This window comes from Rhinolophus sinicus, linkage group LG07 (assembly GCF_036562045.2).
Source record: "Rhinolophus sinicus isolate RSC01 linkage group LG07, ASM3656204v1, whole genome shotgun sequence".
Lineage (NCBI taxonomy): Eukaryota > Metazoa > Chordata > Mammalia > Chiroptera > Rhinolophidae > Rhinolophus > Rhinolophus sinicus.
Genome location: NC_133757.1, coordinates 34,303,117 through 34,323,363, shown reverse-complemented (window position 1 = coordinate 34,323,363; position 20,247 = coordinate 34,303,117). Strand labels below are relative to the sequence as shown.

The window sequence follows — 20,247 nt, the reverse complement described above, 5'->3', positions numbered from 1 at the left end:
GCAGAAAAATTTAATTTTATAATATTTTTCATAACTTTTATTTTTTTATTTGTATGATAATCCTGTCATCTGATGAGTGTTTATGGAAATTATTGCATAGGATCAAGAAAATTTAATAATTGGGGCAAATATCCGAATGCTGAAATTAAAAATGAAAAAAATACAGGATTTTATTTTCATTGCCCTCATATTTGAGAAAACTCTGCTTTGTTGATATAGGCTTGAAGCTTATAAACAAGTTAAAATAATTCATCAGTCATTACTGAAAAAAACTAATTATTTCCCTTATTGTTAATGGACTGTACATTACAGAGTCTGTCTTTTACAACACTGTTGTCATGGTTTATTTCTTCCTCAGGGAAAACTTCACTAAACTTGGTACAGCAAATTTGTTCAATTAATCTTTTCTTGCAGGCAATGGAAAGAGTGAAATGCATTCTCACGCAGTCTATTTTGCTCTCTTTTAATAAGATGAAAGTGACTTTTCAGATAACCCAGCTTCTCTCTTTTTGATGATTAATAAGTGGAGAGAATAAAGAGAGAAACCTCCCTTTCTTCCTGTTTGTTCTCTTCCCTGGGAAGCAAGGACCTTGACTCTCTTGGCTCCTTCCTTCTGGAAGGAACCCCTTTCCCAGTGACACAGAAGCTACCTATGGACAGGAATCATTTGTCCTAAGGGACAATCCCCTTTTTCCAAATGACAAAGGCCTAGGAGTTCATCAGCTGATCTGAACATTTAATGGGTCTCCCTTTGGGCCATTTTTGAAGGCCTAAGGACTTAGGAAAATTTGACTAAAACTGAGGGTTTGTGCTGTCAGCTTAACCTTGATCAGCACTTCCACAAATGTTTGCAGGACTAGCTACATTTAATTGAAAGGTTCTTGGTTCCCAAAGGAAGCAGTTAATTGATTTTTTTTTTCTTTTGCTATATAACTTATTAAAACAGAGTGTTAAGAATTTATTCAAGGGGTGAAGTCCAGGGCAAGTTATATTGGTTTATTGTAGCAAGCTATTAGTCTCTTTTGTTGGAGATTTTAAAAGCTGTGTTTAGAGTAGTATACTATGAGACTACCCTCATATTCGGCCTAAATTGTTCTATCTTACCTACAATGACACAGACATTGTTAAATGCACCATCACAATTTAATTCATGGTGCCTACTGCATTTTCTTCATCTACCATCCTGGTAAACTCATCCAAAAAAGGGATGATGAGCTAGATAATTCGTGATGGTTCCTACAAATACAGCATCCCCTGGCTATCAATTCTTTATTAGTGTTCTAGAATCGTACCCCTGAATTAGCATAAAGTTTACTGTCTAGTGTTTATAGAACCTATCTGCTTCCTCTTTCATCTCTTCTTTCTCATCCTTCATCCAATTGCTGAGATATCACTAAAGAATGGTCAAACTTAAGGCTTTCAATCTTGAGATTTTCAGGAATGGAATGGTTTTGAACCTTGATGACTGGCCCTCCTGCCTTTGTCTCCTCTTTTCTCCACACACCAATCCTTTCTACACATTCCTGGTAGATTAACTCTAGAAATGCATAGCTAAAATCCTGACACCCTCTCAAAAACTTTTAATATCTTCCTATTGCCTACCAAATTAAGATCAGATTACTCACTTTGGAATTTCCAGGGAGAAATATTAAAGTAGGAATCGGGAAGGCTGAGGGTGGGGAGAAATGTATCAGCAGCCATTGCAGACAGGGAAGAATGGCAGAAAAGACCAAGGGTGACACTCTAAAGACATCATCGACTGACTGAATTTTCTCACCTCTCTTCTTTTGCTTAAGCTGTCCCTTTGCCTAGAATGTTCTTATCTCAGTTCTTACCTGTGAACATTCAATGGAAAATTTTATGTTGATTTTTCTGTCCAGTTAGAACACTACTACACTTTGTTTGCTATTTTCTCAATGCAAACAAAGTGTAGTAGGAGTTCAAACTGGACTTGTTTTACTCTTATAAAATGGTCTTGTCTCATTACTCCTCAAAGACCAAACAACATAAAGGGGGGGAAGACATTGCCAGAACCAGAATAGGACAAAAATCATGCATGTGTGACTCAATGATTTCAAAAATCTAAAACCACTTAGTTGAGGTTGAGTTTCCTTTATTCTAAATATAGACCACTTAGTTGGTCTATATTTAATTTGCCTAATTTTTACTCAGTACGGAAAATGTGGGTATGTGGCTCACTCATATCGAGTTTTAACTATTTACAACACTAATAACTGAGTATATCAACTTGTTCTTAAATATCAGAGTAAGTCAGTCATCTTTTGTGAGTTGGAATAAAAAGAAAAGACTGAAAACCATTAACATGAGGAAACATTATGGTGCCCATACAAATTAAAGTCTCAACGACTTCACAAAAAAATGTTCTTTCCAAATTATAACTGCTACTTCAATGATAATTCCAAATGAATACCTTGGCTTTCACAATTATGTTAGACACTAATCCTCTGATATGAACGTTTACATATGTATTTGATTTATGCCATGCCTATATCCACAAAAGACTGGGGACAATTTATGATATCAAAACACAAATGAAACAAGATGAAGAAAAATTAAAATATCAAAATTAAGTTTTCCAGAGGAGAAAAAAATGCAGAACAGGATTCCTGGCACTAAAGTTATTCCAACTGAGCATTAGATTTAGAACTAAATTTCTCTCAACAAAGGCAATAAGAGAAATGTAGTTCTCAATATGTGAGTAACGAAAGTATTTATCAGGAGACGTGACAAATGCTATCCCGGTACTAAATCTTAGAAGGAACTTATCACATGGATATAAAAATTTGGGAAAATATAACAAACAATTTATCTGAATACAATTCTTATAAAAATTAGAGAAGAGTTATTTAAAAGCATTTCATCATTTTTATGGAATGTGACATAGTCCAGACATGTTACACATTGGTAACAGAATTTGTGAAGACTTAAAAAAAAAATTAAAAAAAAAATGGATAACTAACACTGAGCCCTAACCTGTCTCTGTCAAGCATCAAAATGTTTCAGGAAACTTTCAACAATTTCTAGACAAAATAAATTCATGGATGAATTCTCTGACATGCGTCAGAAGTGCCAAGAGTTGATATTATTGAGTAGAGAGGCAACTCAAATTTCATATATTGGATATGAAGACAGTAGAAAAAATATTGGTTTAAAAAATGTTAGACTCAAATTAGGAAGTGTCCAACTTAATTTCTTCTCCTATCAAGAAAAAAAAAAGAAAAAAGAAAAAGCAGAGTATCTGCGGAACCATCTTTATACATACAAAACCCCAATGTGGAAAATTTGCTTAAGACCAACCCACAAACTTTCTTTCTAGAGATGTAAACCGGTCTCATTCCTCTCCAGTATCTTTCCGTGACACTAATCATTTTTCACTGTCTGAGCATAATCTGATTAGCACCTACTCTGAATTCACAGCAAGTGTACATGAGTAGGTGGAGGATGAGTTTCCTTCATTCTAATGTTCTTCCTTTTTCTATCTACCCCGCCCCCGGTCTCACAAAACTGAGTCCTTAAAACTCAAGTAGAGAAGTAAATGATGGTATCATAAGACAGCAAGGAGGAGTTTGGAAAGTTTTAATATGAAATAACACAGAAAGATGTAATGATACATTAACACAACATTACAAACTGTGTATACACCATGAGCACAATTAGGTAAAAGTTTCACACAAATAGACAAATGCTCTGTGGAAAATCTTCAAATGCTGACAGTAGGTATATTTGGAAAATGGCATTACAATATTTCTTTCCCATTTTTTAAATATTTTTTTATAAATGGATGCTTTTTATTCATGTATAACAAAATAATTTGGAAAAGCTATATATTTTTAAAAACCTATTTGAAACTCATATAAAGATGTCACCTATGCCTCAATTTTTGGCTTATGATGTTATTAGTTCTCAATGATTATGAATTTATTTTTGACCTCAGCTGTTATGGTTTTTTGACCTCAGCCAAGTTATGGCTTTTTCCTTGTGTATCAAAATCTTTAGCTAAAATGATATGCCAAAGTGGTTCATTCAGTGATTTATTTTTGTCTTAACCACAGATCCTCAGCTGCACACAAACTTCAGGCCAGTCCCTATGTGCCTGTGAGGCTATTATGACTTATTTCCTGGTTTGCATTCTGGCTCTTTCATCAACATCCCATTCAGTTACAGGGTCACTTACTCCTCTAGTCTATACTGTCGTTTCCTGGCATCCCAAAGCACTACTCTTTTATTTTATTGCCTTCAACTTCAACTAACTTCGAAGAGATCAAATTAACAGGTGTAGGTGGCAGCCACAGATGAGCCAGGTGAGACCAGGAAAGGAACACAGGCAGGTTGGTAAACCAAAATAGTGAGATATACAGAAACATGGACATCATGGAGATTGGTGGCAAAGCTAATATTGAAAGGAGGATTGATGGATGCTGTGATTTCCAGAGAGCAAACATCCAGGGCTTAAAAAAGGTAAGTCAAACATGTGGCTCAGGAAACAGACAAAAATCAGGGGGGGAAAAAAAAACACAAAACAATGTCAGCCACTGAGTCCTAAAGTACTTCAGGAGTACTCTATCATATTATTGTATGATTGTTAATTCCAAAACTTGCTTTGAATAATTCTGTCTTCATTTGACTTTAAGGATCTTAGGATGGATAAAGGCCAGACACTCGTCAGAAGAGTCGAGTGCACTGGTACAGGAGGTTACCAATGGAGTGGGCTAGGGTCTCTCCAAATAGTCCTTACGTGGCCCAAAGAAGGAAATTAAACTATTACAAGATTAAAACATAGTCTAAAAATAAAAGTCATTTTTACTTTATTTCTTTATTGACAATTTACAAGAACCTCTGAAATGAAACCTCTGCTTGGCTATCTGGATTATTTTTTTAAGTAAATAGTATAATATGACGTAGTATAGTATAATCAAATTATTGTGAAATGTATATAGAAAAGAACTATTTAAAGAAGCAAATCATATACTTTGCGATGCCAGAGCAATTGAACAAGGACTACCAAGAACAAAAACTAGAGACAGCAGAAAGAAGAAATAAATATATTTCTGAAAAGCTTGATTGTTTTAACCAAGCAGGGCATCTCTTGTTCAATTATATTAGAGAGCTTTAAATTGAAGTAAAAATTGTTTAGTGGTTGAGAGTCCAATTAAACTAGTTGTTAGAATTCTGAGACTCTGAGCTCGGATCAGCACGAGTGAAGACTAGGTAAACTGTTTTAGGGAGACAATACATACTTAAGCTGAGCTAAATAAACAACAAATGTTTTCTAGAAGAGACTCCAAGTGCTACTTCTACGTATACAGAGTTCAGGGTACCTATAACCAAAATAGAGTTGAAATTTGCAAGAATTCAGAATTCTCTGGAATCAAAGTCCTTGAATTATAATGTTTCTTTTATTACTTTAAATCTTGACTATGTTTGGGTAGTATGTACTTGTGGATTTAATTTGTCTTACTTCTTGTTTAATACAAAAAGCTAATTTTTATGTGCCACAAAACCTGATCTGGGCTAATTCTATAAGTCTAATATGCAATTTTTTATTTTACCTGGTGGTCTAATTACTAGTACTACGTACTTAGCACACCTTTCACCTGGTGGGACAAGTGTCTGAAATGAATCAAAATATGAATTGGATATTTTTAACATAGCAAAATGTACTGGGTTAAGTTTCTAAAGACATTTTGATTATATGTTGTTTGGACCTAACTTTACCCTTAAGCTATTGACTACACTTCTTACATCTGAATGTATTTATTTACCAAAAAAAGAGAAGGAAAGGAGGAGAACAAAGGAAGGAGGGAGGGAAAAGGAAAGGAGAGAGGGGGGAGGGAGGAAAGAAGTCTGGCTTAATTCCATTTATAATAATATTCACGAATGTAAGACAATAATAGCTTATTAGTGAGGGTTTAGCTTCTTTTCACACTCACTTGTTGGATTGTCTTGCAGTATGTTTTCATATTATTATCCAGGCAATATTGGAACAGAGATTAACAATAATAACAAAAATCTCTCATTTCCCCAAACTCGCCCTGCCTCCAACACCAGGACATAATTCTCACCAACAGTGCCACTTCTAAGTATACAGAGTTCAGGGTACATATAACCAAAAAGAGAGTTGAAATTTGTAAGAATTCAGAATTCTCTGGAATTAAAGTCCTTGAATTTTAATGTTTCTTTCATGACTTTAAATCTGGGCTATGTTTGTGTTAGATTTACTTATAGATTTAATTCCTTTCAAAAAAATAAAACAAACAAATCCATCCTCCAAAGCAACTTTGATTTATCTCTGTTTGCACAAAAAACCAGAGTACTTAAAAAGTTCTTTGCAAATATGGAATGCAGTGTTTACCCATTGGACCCCATCCAGTCAACTGGGAAAACAGAATTCATTTAATTCCATAAAAAAGTATGAATAATTTTACACACTTTCTCTGTATTTATAGGATAACTGAAGTTGTGTAGCATAATTGAAATCCTTCTAGGGTCTAGCATAAATATTCTATCACTTATTATATACAAAGTAAATTTTAAAATGACATGATTATCAGGAGATATCAGAAAAAAATTATCTTCCCCTTTGTTTTTAAATGACGTTTTAAAACCTCAATGTCCCTTTCATATATGGATGGATGATATATACACATAACACATAATATACTCACTATTAATGTAACTTTTGCAATGGTTGAAATTCATTAAGAAATAAATTTCCAAGAATGAATTTTTGTAATGACTTTTTCCCATGTTTACCAATCGATACTTTTGTTTTGTTTTAAAAAAAATGATAAACACTGATCTATTGAGTTTCTGACATGACTCATTTTCAGGAAGTTGGCCTATAGTAACTAAGAGAACAAGGGCTTTGGGATTGGGTCCAGTCTTGAATGAGGCTATGAGATGTGGAGAAAGTTGCTCATTTTCCCAACTGCAGTTACCTCCTCACTAAAATGGTGATAACACCAACTACCTCAAAGGGCCTTGTCCGAATTAACGGAGATAATGTGTGTAAAGTATCAGGTGCAGGCCATTGTATTTTCGTTTTCTTGCCAATATCCTTCATTGCTTTGAAAACACTCACTGTGGGGGAGTATTCATCAGGAAGCCCATATGTCTGCAACCAAACATCATGCCAGGTGTTCCCTCTAAGGGCTTCCCTTTCCCTGCACCTTAAACAAAGCAGAAAAGCAGGATTGCTTGGTTCATAAATACCCATCCTGATAAACTGCCAGATTCTAAGCTGTAGAGTTCACCTTGGTAAAATCATATTGGTAAATAAATTATGACTAACTTTATTCCAACCAGCCGAGAAAAACAAACAAACAAAAAAAACAAAAAATAACCCACCTAAAAATAGGACCTATGATGCACATTCCATCTCTTTTGTGCTTTTTATAAATGAACAAACTCATCTACTCTTCTCCTCCCAGGACTGATTAAATGTACAAGTTAAGACACACGCACTTTGTCTAAATCACCCTGATGTTTACTTTGTCCCTCAACAGCATTTCCTCATTCCCACTCCAGATGCTCAGATTTGTCTCCAACTGTGGGGAAGCAGTTTTCTGCAACAAGCAGGGAAATCTAGGTTGCCAGGATCCAAGAATCCTAGCTTACTAAGTTTCCCCAATATCTTGTGGATTCCTTCTGAACTTGTTCATTTCAGAATAGTTTTCCTCATTCAAAAGAATACCCTCCCAGATGCCTTTGCATACTAAGCCTTTGCATACAAAATATTTTACAAAGGTAAGATTGTAAGTAGGCTCTACATGAAGAGTATAGAAATTAAATAAGTTTCACAATGGGAATGACTGATAAGTTTCAAAGCTACAATAACAAAATGGGGGAATATTATTGTAAACTGCTTCTTCACACTCCTTTAGGTTTTTAAACCCCGGAGTGTTGAGAAAGTATCCTCAGGGTTATGGTAAGGAAAAGTCAGCTACAGTCCTCACAGGAACTCATCCCTTCCAGCGGACTCCGGGAAAGGCACCATCATGGAGCAATGGATTAAGTGCCAGAGCCGAGAATTTGTCTTTCTAGGGACCAAACAGAACTTGTCTGTGTGAATTTCATTACTTGACTTATTAGGTGGGTGCAAAAGTAATTGTGGTTTAAAAGGTTAAAAAATAATTGCAAAAACCGCAATTACTTTTGCATCCACCTAATAAATGGGAGATTTTAGCCATAGATGCCATAAATTGGGTGTCTTACTAACTATTTGCAAGAATTAGAAAGAGTTTACACCTGTGAGGATGAGTATGCCTATACATGAAATGTATACATGAATAATTTAAAATATATATATATATATATATAATTATGCAAATATCAGAGTTTACATTGTCTTTCTCCAAAAAAAGAATCCATGATGGAGACAGTTGTGCAAACGCTAGATGACAACAAGAAATTAATGGCTACTTTTTTTTTATTTGTTCTTCATGTCATCTTTAATAAGAATGGCTCTGCTACCATGAAATTGACTGTGAAAAGGCCAACTTGAAAATGGAGTGAGGAAGGACCTCTTTACTTACCCTTCACATTATTTCCCTTCAAATTAGAACTCTGTCAGCATTGCCGAGCTTAATTTTAATGCAGGTTTCACAATCTTCTAGAAAAGTTCTATTAAAGCTCAAAGCTTAAGAGTGTAATAGGTCTGTCACTTATTCTGTGAAAAATGTTTTCGAAAGGTCTAAAATCACTAAAACTATTTTTCATCTATGCCTTCTTTCATCATCTCTCCCTGTAAATGATAGGGGAAAAAATCTGGGGAAAGTGGAATTATGATTTTGATTTTCCACAAATGTGATCTCAACAATTCAATTAGACCGTACTGTTGCCTGTTACATATTCTGTGCCCCAAAAGTAGCACCCTGATTTCTCCAGGCTACAGCGTACCTAGGTGCTCCTTCAGTAAATGTCCAAATAGTCCAATTCCTTAACAGAAGTTCACAGAACACAGCCTGAGCAAGAACAGGTCCTGCTTAAAGACTACCTACCACCTGTGCTTGAGAAGCTCTGGGCAGGAGGTTAAGAAGGAGCCTGAAGCCACAAACACAGATGCCTGAATGTCTGACGCCAGAAGACACTGATCCTGAGCTCTTGGTCATTTAATAGCCATTATAGAAATAATGGTGCTTGCTTACGTACAGGTGGTGTGGATTTCCAAACAACTGAAGGCCCCTCCACTGAGGTGGATGCTGCAAGGCCCACACAGGGGGCCATTAGCTGTAACTTTGTTATAAATTAGTTTCTAGTGATCAGGAATTCCTGGAAAAGACGCACCTTTCTGTCTAAAGAGCACAAAACCATATGACTGGGAGTTTTAAAATGGAAAAATACCTCCAAGTTCTTTAACAGTTGGGGAGTCAGCTGGGAACCAGTCACCAAAGACCTTCAAAATCTCCACACTTCAAATTCTATTTATGGAGAATACAATAAGAAACTTGGTGGCTAGTATTATTAATGCCTCTTTCAACTCAGGAAAGGGAAATCAGATATTTAAAATTATTTTGAGAGACATCTGATTCTTTTCTTCTGCCACAGCAGGCATACGGGGCATGCTACACCATACCTCACCCTCGGAAATACATCCATTCAAAGGGAGAGGAGTCTCTTGGGAGGAGCTGCACCGGGAGGGAGCATGGAGGTTTAAGAAAGGAAAGATCACCATGTGACTAGAGCAATGAGAGAATGAGAAAGGAGGGGAGAGGGAGGGAGTGAGGGGGGACGAGGGGAGAGAGAGAGGGGGGGAGAGGGGGAGAGAGGGAGAGAGGGAGAGAGGGAGAGAGAGAGAGAGAGAGAGAGAGAGAGAGAGAGAGAGAGAGAGAGAGAGATGAATCTGGGGAGATCAGCAGTAACCAGGGGACGATGGGATTTGAAGACAATGCTATAGACCTAGGCTTCGTCCTTAGGAATAACAAGAAGTCATGGAAAGGTTTTATGCAGGGAGGTGACATGAGCATATCTGAATTACTGAAAGAAAAGGTTTCCTGAGTGTCAATAGGATTGCTCCAGTAACATAACCTCCAAAGAGTCCCAAGGTGTCAGTGAGGCAAGTAATATAGAGGTTCATCATCATCATCAACATCATTGTCATAGGCTGAGGCCAGCAGTTCCTACGAGAAATCCCAGTGGTCACACAGCAGCATTCTAATGTTCTACCAGGTATAGACACCAGTACTAACAGCAGCCCAGAGAATATGCTCAGAAAAAAGCAACACAAATTAACTCTGGCAGTTCTTTGGCTCAGCTTTCAGAATCCATCTTAAAAACAAAAGCATTTTTCAGTAGCCAAAGAAAATGGAAAGGGCTGGCAACTGGCAAAATCACTACTGAACCTATAGCAATCCAGCCTTACTTACAAGTAGCAATGACCCTTGAGTATTTTTATTTATTTATTTGTTTATTTTGCTATTGCATAGGAACACCTGTGTTGACGTTAGGGGATGTGAAATACAAGCACAAAAGAGAAATGACTAAATATATTTAAAAACCAGAATCACAGTTCGATGTGGCATTTAATAACCGAGGGGGCCAAACTATGTGACTGATAGTTACAAAATGGGCAAACACACTGGAATGAAAATAAAAACCAACATTGACAATCAAGAAAAAATCCTTCAGTTTTGGCAGTGCATTTATATGCATGCTGTGTTCCTTTTCCTTGCCCTCAAACTTACTGCTTATTTAGAAAAATAAAGAAGAAAAGTAGGGTGGGGAGATGAGAAGTGATGGAGGATCATTCCTCTTTTCCCACGGAGCTTCCCCCGAAATTCCTCTGTTAGGAAGGCATTCCAATGCACAACAGAAATCCTATTGCAAAGAACTCTGGTGATTTATAATATCATTCATCCATGGAGTTTTTATCTTTCTGATAGTGCCACAACAGCTTCAACGCTTTAACAAAATATAAAGTCTATGATAGCTTTAGTACAAAAAATCAGATGACAGTTTTATTTAGCAAGCACATTAGAGAACCCTCCCCCCCCACACACACGCAGATTACTACAGAGAACTCGAAAGCATTAAGTATATATTTTTATAATGTTAAGGTATGTGAGACTCTCTAAACATGAAACCATAAAGGAAAAAAGTGGATTGACCTGACTATATAAAACTTTAAAAATTTTACATGAGGTCAAAGTGTGGCAAGCAATTCTTTTTTCTTTTTTCTTTTTTTAAATCAATAACAAATAGGGAAGTAAACGTAATTCTGAAGTTATGGGGCAACTTTTAATTAAGTTCCATCATCTTAGTTTTTGACATTATCTATAATTTCCTTTGGAGGTACTATGCCATCGGTTCACAGCCTTGCAAAATAAATAGTAACGAGGTGAATTCATTCATCTGGGAACGTAAAGGAGGAATGAATATTATTTATTCTTTCAACCTTATGAGTGTGAACTTGTGCAATGGCACAGGGCCCGAGCTTAGAAGATCCCTATGCTTGGTTTAATACTATTCTGTCAATGTCCTCCAATTTTTAACAGTTTTTGAAAAAGGAACCCTGAATTTTCATTTTGCGTTGGGCCCTGCCAGGTATGTACTGGTCCCGCATACACTGTTCTACAAACTGTTTGTTTACAAAGCGGTAAATTTGTGCCAAAGAAGAATACCACGATGCTTAAGAAATAGCTCTCATCGTGAAAAGTTTATAGTCCAGAAATAGAAGTTTAATAGTCAGTGTATAATAAAACAAAGTAGAAAATGAGACACGTGGTAGAGATGAAGCTCCAAAGGAGGGAGAGGTTATATCTTGGTGGAATGAGGGTATTATCTGTGGAAGAGACAGCTTTTCATTGGATCTAAAAGAAGAGATTTGAACACTGACAATGGGGAGAGAAGGCAAGAGAGGCACTGTGCTATATAAAAGCACAGAGACTGCCTGGGCACCTGGAATCATTTCGTTTTCCTGGGGCAAGACAAAACCAGGCCGAAAAAGCATGCTGGCACTGGCTGTGGGAGGGCCCTGAATATTCCAGCTAATGAGGCTCTATGTAATTCAACGGGACCTGTGAACCATGGAAGGGTGAGAGAGAGAACCTGTTGGTCACGGTCATAATTTAGGGAAGATTAAAGCTGGCCCCCGGCAATGATCAGCATTATGTCACCTCTCCGGATTCCCAGCCCAGTACTACATTCACAAATGATGTGGACTTGATGTTTTACACAGTGGCCAGATGGAAAGAGACATCAAAGTCACTCCCTACTTCTTTTTAATTCAACCTGCTACACTTTACTTGCTCTAAGCTTCCCAACAAGAAATGTGGATTTACTCCAAAGAACCAACTTTTATTGTTTAAGCTTTGAATTTTCAAAATAACATAAATTTAGGCATCTCAGAGAATAATACGAAAACCAAACAATATCCAGGGTCAACTAAACAAAAGAAAACACAGACATCTCCAATCTCTATTTCCTGAAATAGTGCCTCTAAGAAAAAAAAGGTTTTGTTGGAGTAATACAAGACAACATTGATACTCTTTCCATTTTCTTGCGAAAACAAACTTATGGAAGCTGAAACAAACATCGAAAGTTCCCAACACTTAGGTACATGAGACAAATAATGGGCTCTGTCCTACAAGTAAGCATTTCTTTGATTACCAATTGTGATCTTTCTCTATTAGGGCTGCATCAGAAAAAATCAATAACTTGCACTGAAACAAAGGCTTATAAATGAATATTAATACCTCTGTCTCTATCTCCATACAGACACACACACCTCTGTATCATTCTATGCATATTAATCAACATACATATACACATATATCAGCACACATACATATCAACATATATATGTATATATACATAAATATGGCACCTGAAAAATTTCATTTCCTTTCAAACTATACTCGACTTCCAAACAGAAATTAACATTTCCACCTCTACTAAATGTTTCCTCTAATCACATTGAGAAAAAAGCCCAACACTCTATTGATAGAGTAATATTTCAATATATTATTACTTGACATTGAATTAGAATTTTATTGTCCCTTTAGCAGGAATATGAAGAATACATTTTAGTGAAAATGAAAATATATAAACAATGAATCAAAAACAAATTAAGTTAACCACAAGGAATACTGAAGAATATTAAAATTGCATCTTCAGAAAATTCAATAGATATCTCTTAAGATGTATCACTGAAAGAAAATGTGAACTTGATTTTCTAGCTCCATTTTTTAAATGATTTCCACACCAAAAATAAAAATGAAAAAGCTACTTTACTATTCTAGCTATTAAAAATGAAATCCTAATTGGTGGTACACACCCATTAGCTCACAAAATCTGTGCATCACTATTTAAAGATGGTTCTGTTTTCAAAAGAAAAATGATACAAAAGAAATACTTTTTGAAAAAAATCAGAGTTGCCAATATTCTTTTCAATAAAATTACACGTTTTCTTCAAAATAAAATCAGCTTGGAGACAAAGAAATGCATTTTGGTGAATCTCAGTGCATTCCTAAGAAATGAAAAGCTGTTTTTTATTCCAATTCCCATGCTATATTGAGTTATTATGATAATATGTAATATCAAGAAAAGAAAGACTTTTGATATTTCAGAACTGCAACATGAAATGAACTTAATTTGGGAAATTAAACTCAGGATTAAAGTATGAGAAGCTTCTTCTTGGAACTTTTCCATCTTTGTCATCTGACCTTTACTATGGAAACTCACACAAGAGATGATTCAATCTTACAGTGTGGGTTGCTTTAGAAAATAGATACCATAAATATATTGACTGGTACATGATTAGAGATGGACTCAATATCCCTTTTTTTGTTCAAACAAATTCTCATTTGTTTCTGTGAGCCGCACTCCTCTATGAGAGAATGTTGAATGAAACTCACATATCATATGATAGGCACCAGAAATATGCAGAAGCCAATCCAAAGTCTTGCACTTCGACAACTTCATAAGCTATTAAGACCAAGAAAAAGGCAAAAGCCTTCCCTGATCTGCATTTTAGAGAAGAGGGTTGTAAAGACCATAAATGCTCTTAGAAAAAGACAAGAAAGCATCCTACCTTTTTAAAAATTCCATATACTCGGTATGCTTGATAAGTCCTGTTCTCATCATTATAGTTTGAAAACATTGTCGATCAATAGCCCAGAGCTTCACGTTGACAAGAGCTGGAGAAAAAGAAAACAAACAGTAAACAATTAATTACACACTTTTAACTGAGGACTATATACTGCAAAAGATATGACTTATTCATGAGAGGTATGAAAATGACTACCCTTCATGTAAAGCTAGGATCATAACGTCCTATTTTGTTAAGAAGGCAAGTATTCTTAAGGACAAAATTTACTTCATAATTTTTAAATGCTTACGAGGAAGAAAAATCAAAATGTTTTGTATTCATCACCATTCTTAATGGTTTCTAGGTTATTTCCAATACAGAAACGGCCCCCTCCAAAAGACAAATACACCAACTAATATTGCTATTTTTACAACAGTGGCAATAAAATAGTTGTGCTGTTATACATATTTTTAAAACGCACCTCAAAGGGATGAGAAGTAAAATGTGTAAGTAAAGCATACATACATTCTAAGGCTTTGCCCTGCAGAAAGACTTCACCACACATATTCCTAGCAGCAGTGCGTATATAAAAGTTTCTATTACAGGCTCTTAAACCTAGAGATATGATCACAGTGAGGCCTGAGAAAGACGAATCTAGGAGTGGCCTGACATGGATTCAGAGACACCAGAGTCAAGCAGAATACAGACCTACACACTGGTGCTGCCAAATAACTATGTAAAAACCATATGGCCAAGTAGCCATATGATGAAATCTGTGTGCGGAAAATTGTTCCGGTGATATATTGTGTTCACAGTTTCAAACAAGGAGCAATGAACACCTGGTAAATGTGACAGTAATTCAGGAGTCAAGTGAGGAGGCTCGTAGTGAACATGGAAGCCATGTGAGTAAGAGAAAAGGCGTGGTAGGGGTACGTGGGCAGATGGGTGTGTGTGTGTTTTGACCAAGTTATCTGCAGCATTTTACATCTGAGTTCACACTATAAGGCCAGGCTCCATCCCTGGTCTCTCCTGAAGAACAATCTTCCTATAAACTACGATAGCTTTTTCTATCTGTGTCACTCACTGATACACATGTTGTAGACACTGTTCATTATCTCTGCTATGCCTATCTTATGTTTCCTCACATGTTTGTACATTCCCTCTAAGTCTTTGTCTCATTTCATCTAAATTCCCCCCACTTCAAGAAATTAGCTTTTCAATTGATAAGCACTGGGTATATTTGTTGATTAATTTATGCACATGATGCTACTGATGCAAATTTTTTTTTTAAAATGTAAGCCTAGGTGGACTCTAATGCTACATTCAAAATCTAAACTGAATTTATCAGATATCATAATTCATGTATTGAAAAATGATCTCTAAAAATAAGTTCAGAATTTAATATTATATCTTCTGATTCCCATTTACATAGGCTATTGAAATGTTGCTGAGTAACATGGTATTTTAGATATTTTGCATAACAATGAACATGGCTTGATGAGATTGCAAATTTGTCCATGACCTTGAGCAAGATACCAAGACCTTTTTTATATTCAGCCAGTATACATATTAGTCAAGTCAGCATTTTACAGGTAGGCAAGCATGACTAATAATCACCTCGCCTTGTTATCGAAAGTGTGATTATATTAGAGTTGTGATTAGCATCTTGCTTCTTAACTAAGCTGCTAGAGTGTAAGTCTGTTGCTTCCATAATTTAAAGAGAGCATTCAAAAAATAAAAAATAAAAAACCTCTCCATTTACCTTTGATATTAAGTGGTATATTAATCTCTGTAGGTAATAAGCACTTCACAAAATAAAATTCCCATGATTTTCACAATGATTACTGTTGTTGAACATTTAAGTCTGAAGGGAATAAAGCAAAGAAAGTGGGGAAGGATTTTCCTTTTTGCTCAAGTATACATGGTCTGACAAGTACGCAAACTAATCCTAGAAAAAGTGCTAATGCCTCATTGCTGAATATCACTACATTCAGCAATGTTGTACTCCTGTTGGGAAGCTATGCACTGACGCCAGCACCTAGTCCACCCTTCAAAGCAATTTTGGAAATCTTTTTCTGGAATGGCCATCAGAGCTGTCATTGTATTTCCTGATGTCTTGAATGTCATCAAAATGTCTTCCTTTCAACATTTCCCTTATCTTCAGGTAAAGAAAGAAGTCACTGGGGGCCAGATCAGGTGAGTAGGGAGGGTGTTCCAATATAGTTATTTGTTCACTGACAAAAAACACCCTCACAGACAGTGCCCTGTGAGCTGGTGCATTGTCATGATGCAAGAGCCATGAATTGTTGGTGAAAAGTTCAGGTCGTCTAACTTTTTCACGCAGCCTTTTCAGCACTTCCAAATAGTAAGCTTGGTTAATTCTTTGTCCAGTTGGTACTAATTCATAATGAATTGTTCACATGTTGTCTCTAGTTGAATTGAGTGGTTTTGAAAGAGACGATTTGCACTGCACAGCCTAAAATATTTATTACCTGGCCCTTTAAGAAAACATTTGTCCACTGCTGGTCTGGTGTAATAAACAAATCAAGAGTAAGTGCTAGCCGTGGGTAAGTATTTGGGGCTGTAGATACACAGAAAAGGCATGGGGAGGAACTGAGAAGGCTGATTAAAGGCTTTTCAGAAGAGAATCATCTGAGCCAGGGTGCCTCTCCTGGTACTAGGGACTAAATGTTTGGGTCTCCCCCAAATTAAAAAGTTGAAGCCCTAACCCCCATTGTGATGGTATTGAGAGGTGGGGCCTTCGGAAGGTAAATAAGCTCTGGTACCAATTCCAATGTGGAGGGGTGGGAGGTTGTCCCCATACCAACAAGCAATTCTCAACTGGGTGTCCTACAATTCAACTCAATTCTGACACAATCTACCCAGAAATAGGATCAGGTTTTACAGGTTAAGGGTTCAATCCTACAAGACTAACCTCCTGTCTCCCCCAACTTCAGATGTGCCAGTCACAGGTCAAGGTTGATAACTATATTTCTGACAGACTGGCTATAAATCAGAGGTTCCCAAGACACCCTCCATAAATTTAATTAATTTGCTAGAGCAGCTCACAGAACCTAAAGAAACATTTTACTTACTACATTACTGATTTATTGAAAAGGATATAACTCAGAAACAGCCAGAGAGATGCATACAACAAGGTATGTGGAAAGGGCACAGAGCCTCCATGGCCTCTACAGGCACAGCACTCTCCCCAAATCTGCATGTGTTCACCAACCTGGAAGCTCTCCAAACACTTTCCTTTTGGGTTTTTTAATGAAGACTTCATTACATTGGCAGGATTGGTTAAATCATTGGCCATTGGTGATAGAATCATCCTCCAGCCCCTCTCCCTTCCCCAGAGGTCTGGGGTGGGACTGAAATTTCTAACACTCTAATCACATGGTTGGTCCTCCAAAAGTCAACTCATTAACATCACAACAAACATTTTTGTTGCTCTTATCACTTGTGAAATTCCAAGAATTTTAGGAGCTCTGTACCAGAAACAGGGATGAAGACCAATATATACTTCTTATCATAAATCACAATATCACAGGAGGTAATTAGGTCTAGATGAGGTCATGAGGATGAAGTCCACAAGATGGAAATAGTGTCTCTGTGCATACACCAGAGGCCCTAACCAGGAAGAGAGTCCTCACCAATTACATGACCACACTGGAGCCCTGATCTTGAACTTCAAGCCTCCAAAACTTTGAGAAATAAATGTTTGTTTTTTAAGCCACCCATGGTTTGTTATTTGTTATAGCATCCTTAATTAAGTGGGATACACAGAGCCCCTAGGAGTCTGTGAGTAAAATTTAAGGGATTTGCAAATATAAGGCAGAAAAGCATCTTTATTTTTACTACCCTGTTACTGAAATTTAGCATTTATATTATAAGTGTAAGCAACCAACTACAGTAGTGCTTTGTCACCAATAGAAACCATGGCCATTTTTATATCATCCAACATTTGTTGCAGATATCTTAAATATAATTTATACTCATCAATATTTTAAAATTATGGTAGTTACTAGACTCACCTCTAGATCTTATTTTTAATATGTTGTCCTGGAGAAATGGTTACCTGAGAGTAGGAGGTAGTGAGAGTGGTAAGGGCCTGACGGGGGTAATACTTAGCTGATCTACATGTATAGGGGTACGCAAATTAATAAATCAAGAATATTATTTTAGTAAACAGCCACTTGTCTGAGTTCCCTGACTATCCCCGTCCCTCCCGCTAGGATTTCCTAAGATCACCACAGTTCAGCAATAAAGGGTTAACACTGAGTCCAGCAGGGGCCTCTCTGACCTTGCTACAAAAGTTAAGTGTAAAAAAGGAGCTGCTAGATAATTTTAATGTTTCCCCCATCACCACTACCAGCATAGTGCATTCCAGGCAGAGTGGTCTGTTCCAAATGTGTAAAGATGAAAAGATGACTCCCAGAGGAAACTGCAAGCGGTCCAGGGAGGTTGAAGTGCTGCATGAAGGCAGGAGGTAGAGGTAAAGCTGAAGAAATAAGGAAAACAAATGATTCTTGTATCCTTGCTGTGGAGTTAGGGCTTGATCCTGAGTGAGGAGGGAACACTGAAGGTTTCAAGTAGGTGATTCATTTCAGAAAGGATATGCTAGCAGTAGCCTAATGGTGGACTGGAGAGCAGGACTAGGGGGGCAAGAAAGAGACAGAGACTGAACGAGGGCTACAGACAGAAAGATACATATAGAAGGGAGAAGGGGGAGGGCAAGGGCTCCACAGGCTCTTGTAATTACCCAAGTGGGTAAACTCTGGTAGTGGCAATGAAGCTAAAGAGATGGATGGATACGAAAGATCTTAAAGCTAAGATCTTAAATTGAAAGGAAATGCCAGGGAGAGAAAATTTGACCCTAATACCCAACTTTCTAGCCTGGACATAAAATAGTAGAATAATCAATGTTCCATTCTTCAGAAGTACAGGTAACAAGTGTATGCCTTTGCAAATAACTACCATTTCTTAAGTGCAAGAACCATGCACGTCATAAGCTACCCTAAGTGATTTATAATAAGCAAACGAGTAACTTTCTTTTACTTTTATGTTATAAATATGACAATATAACTTCAAACTACTTGCTCATACTTTTTAAACTATCTTTCCCATAATAAAGAAGCCTAATTATCTTAACAATACTGGAATCACTTGGCCCAACAGATATTTGCACTCTAGAAATAAATGTGGTAGGTTGCTGTAAGCCACAATAAATAACTTGACACTCAGATAACTTTGGAAATGTTAAAAAGGCCAAGATGAAAAGTCATAAAAATTATTAAGCATCAGCCAAGTAAATTTTATGTTTTGGGGACAATGTTTCCTTTTATAAAAGTTGATCAGGAAGCTATTCAAATGGCCAATAAGGACATGAAAAGATGCTTAACACCATTAAACATTAGAAAAATGCACATCAAAACCACAATGAGATACCACCTCACACCCAATAGGATGACTATTCTTAATATATGTGTGTGTGTGTGCATGTGTGTGTGTGTGTGTATAACTAGTGTTGACAAGGATGTGAAAAAATTAGAACTCTTGTGCATTGCTGGTAGGACAAGAAATGGTGTAGACAATGTGGAAAATAGTATAGCTGTTCCTCTAAAAATTAAATGTAGAATTAGCATATGATCCAGTAATCCTACTTCTAAACATATACTCAAGAGAACTGAGAGCAAGGACACGAACAGGTATTTACACTCTAATGTTCATAGCAGTATTACTCACAGTAGTCAAAAGGTCAGAACAACCCAAATGTGCTTCTAAGGATGAGTGGATTAATAAAATGTGGTATATACGTACAATGCAATATTATTAAGCCTTAAGAAAGGAATGAAAATCAGATACATGCTACATCATGGATAAACACTGAAGTGTTATATTAATTGAAAGAGGCCAGACACAAAAGAACAAATATTGTATGATTCCACTGATATGAGGTACCTAAAATGGCCCAATTCATAGAGACAAAGTGAAATACTGGTTACCAGGAGCTGCAGAAAGAGGGGACTAGGCTTGGTGGATACAGAGTTTCAGTTTAGGATAATGAAAAATTTCAGATGGATGGTTATGATGGCTACACAACAATATGAATGTACTTAATGCCACTGAATTGCACACTTAATAATAGAATACATTTTATGTTACATATGTTTTACCATAATAAACACACAAAAAGT

At 36.5% G+C, this 20,247-nt stretch overlaps 1 protein-coding gene across 3 annotated transcripts in view; it reads right to left on the bottom strand.

Moving 5' to 3' along the window:
• PRKG1 (protein kinase cGMP-dependent 1) overlaps nucleotides 1-20,247 on the bottom strand; it is a 1,130,349-nt gene that overhangs the window by 360,063 nt on the left and 750,039 nt on the right. For all 3 annotated transcript variants that reach the window (XM_019738600.2, XM_019738591.2, XM_019738608.2), the window contains exon 4: nucleotides 14,051-14,156. In XM_019738600.2, coding sequence (XP_019594159.1) covers nucleotides 14,051-14,156 — 106 coding nt within the window. The remainder of the gene's footprint in view (nucleotides 1-14,050; nucleotides 14,157-20,247) is intronic.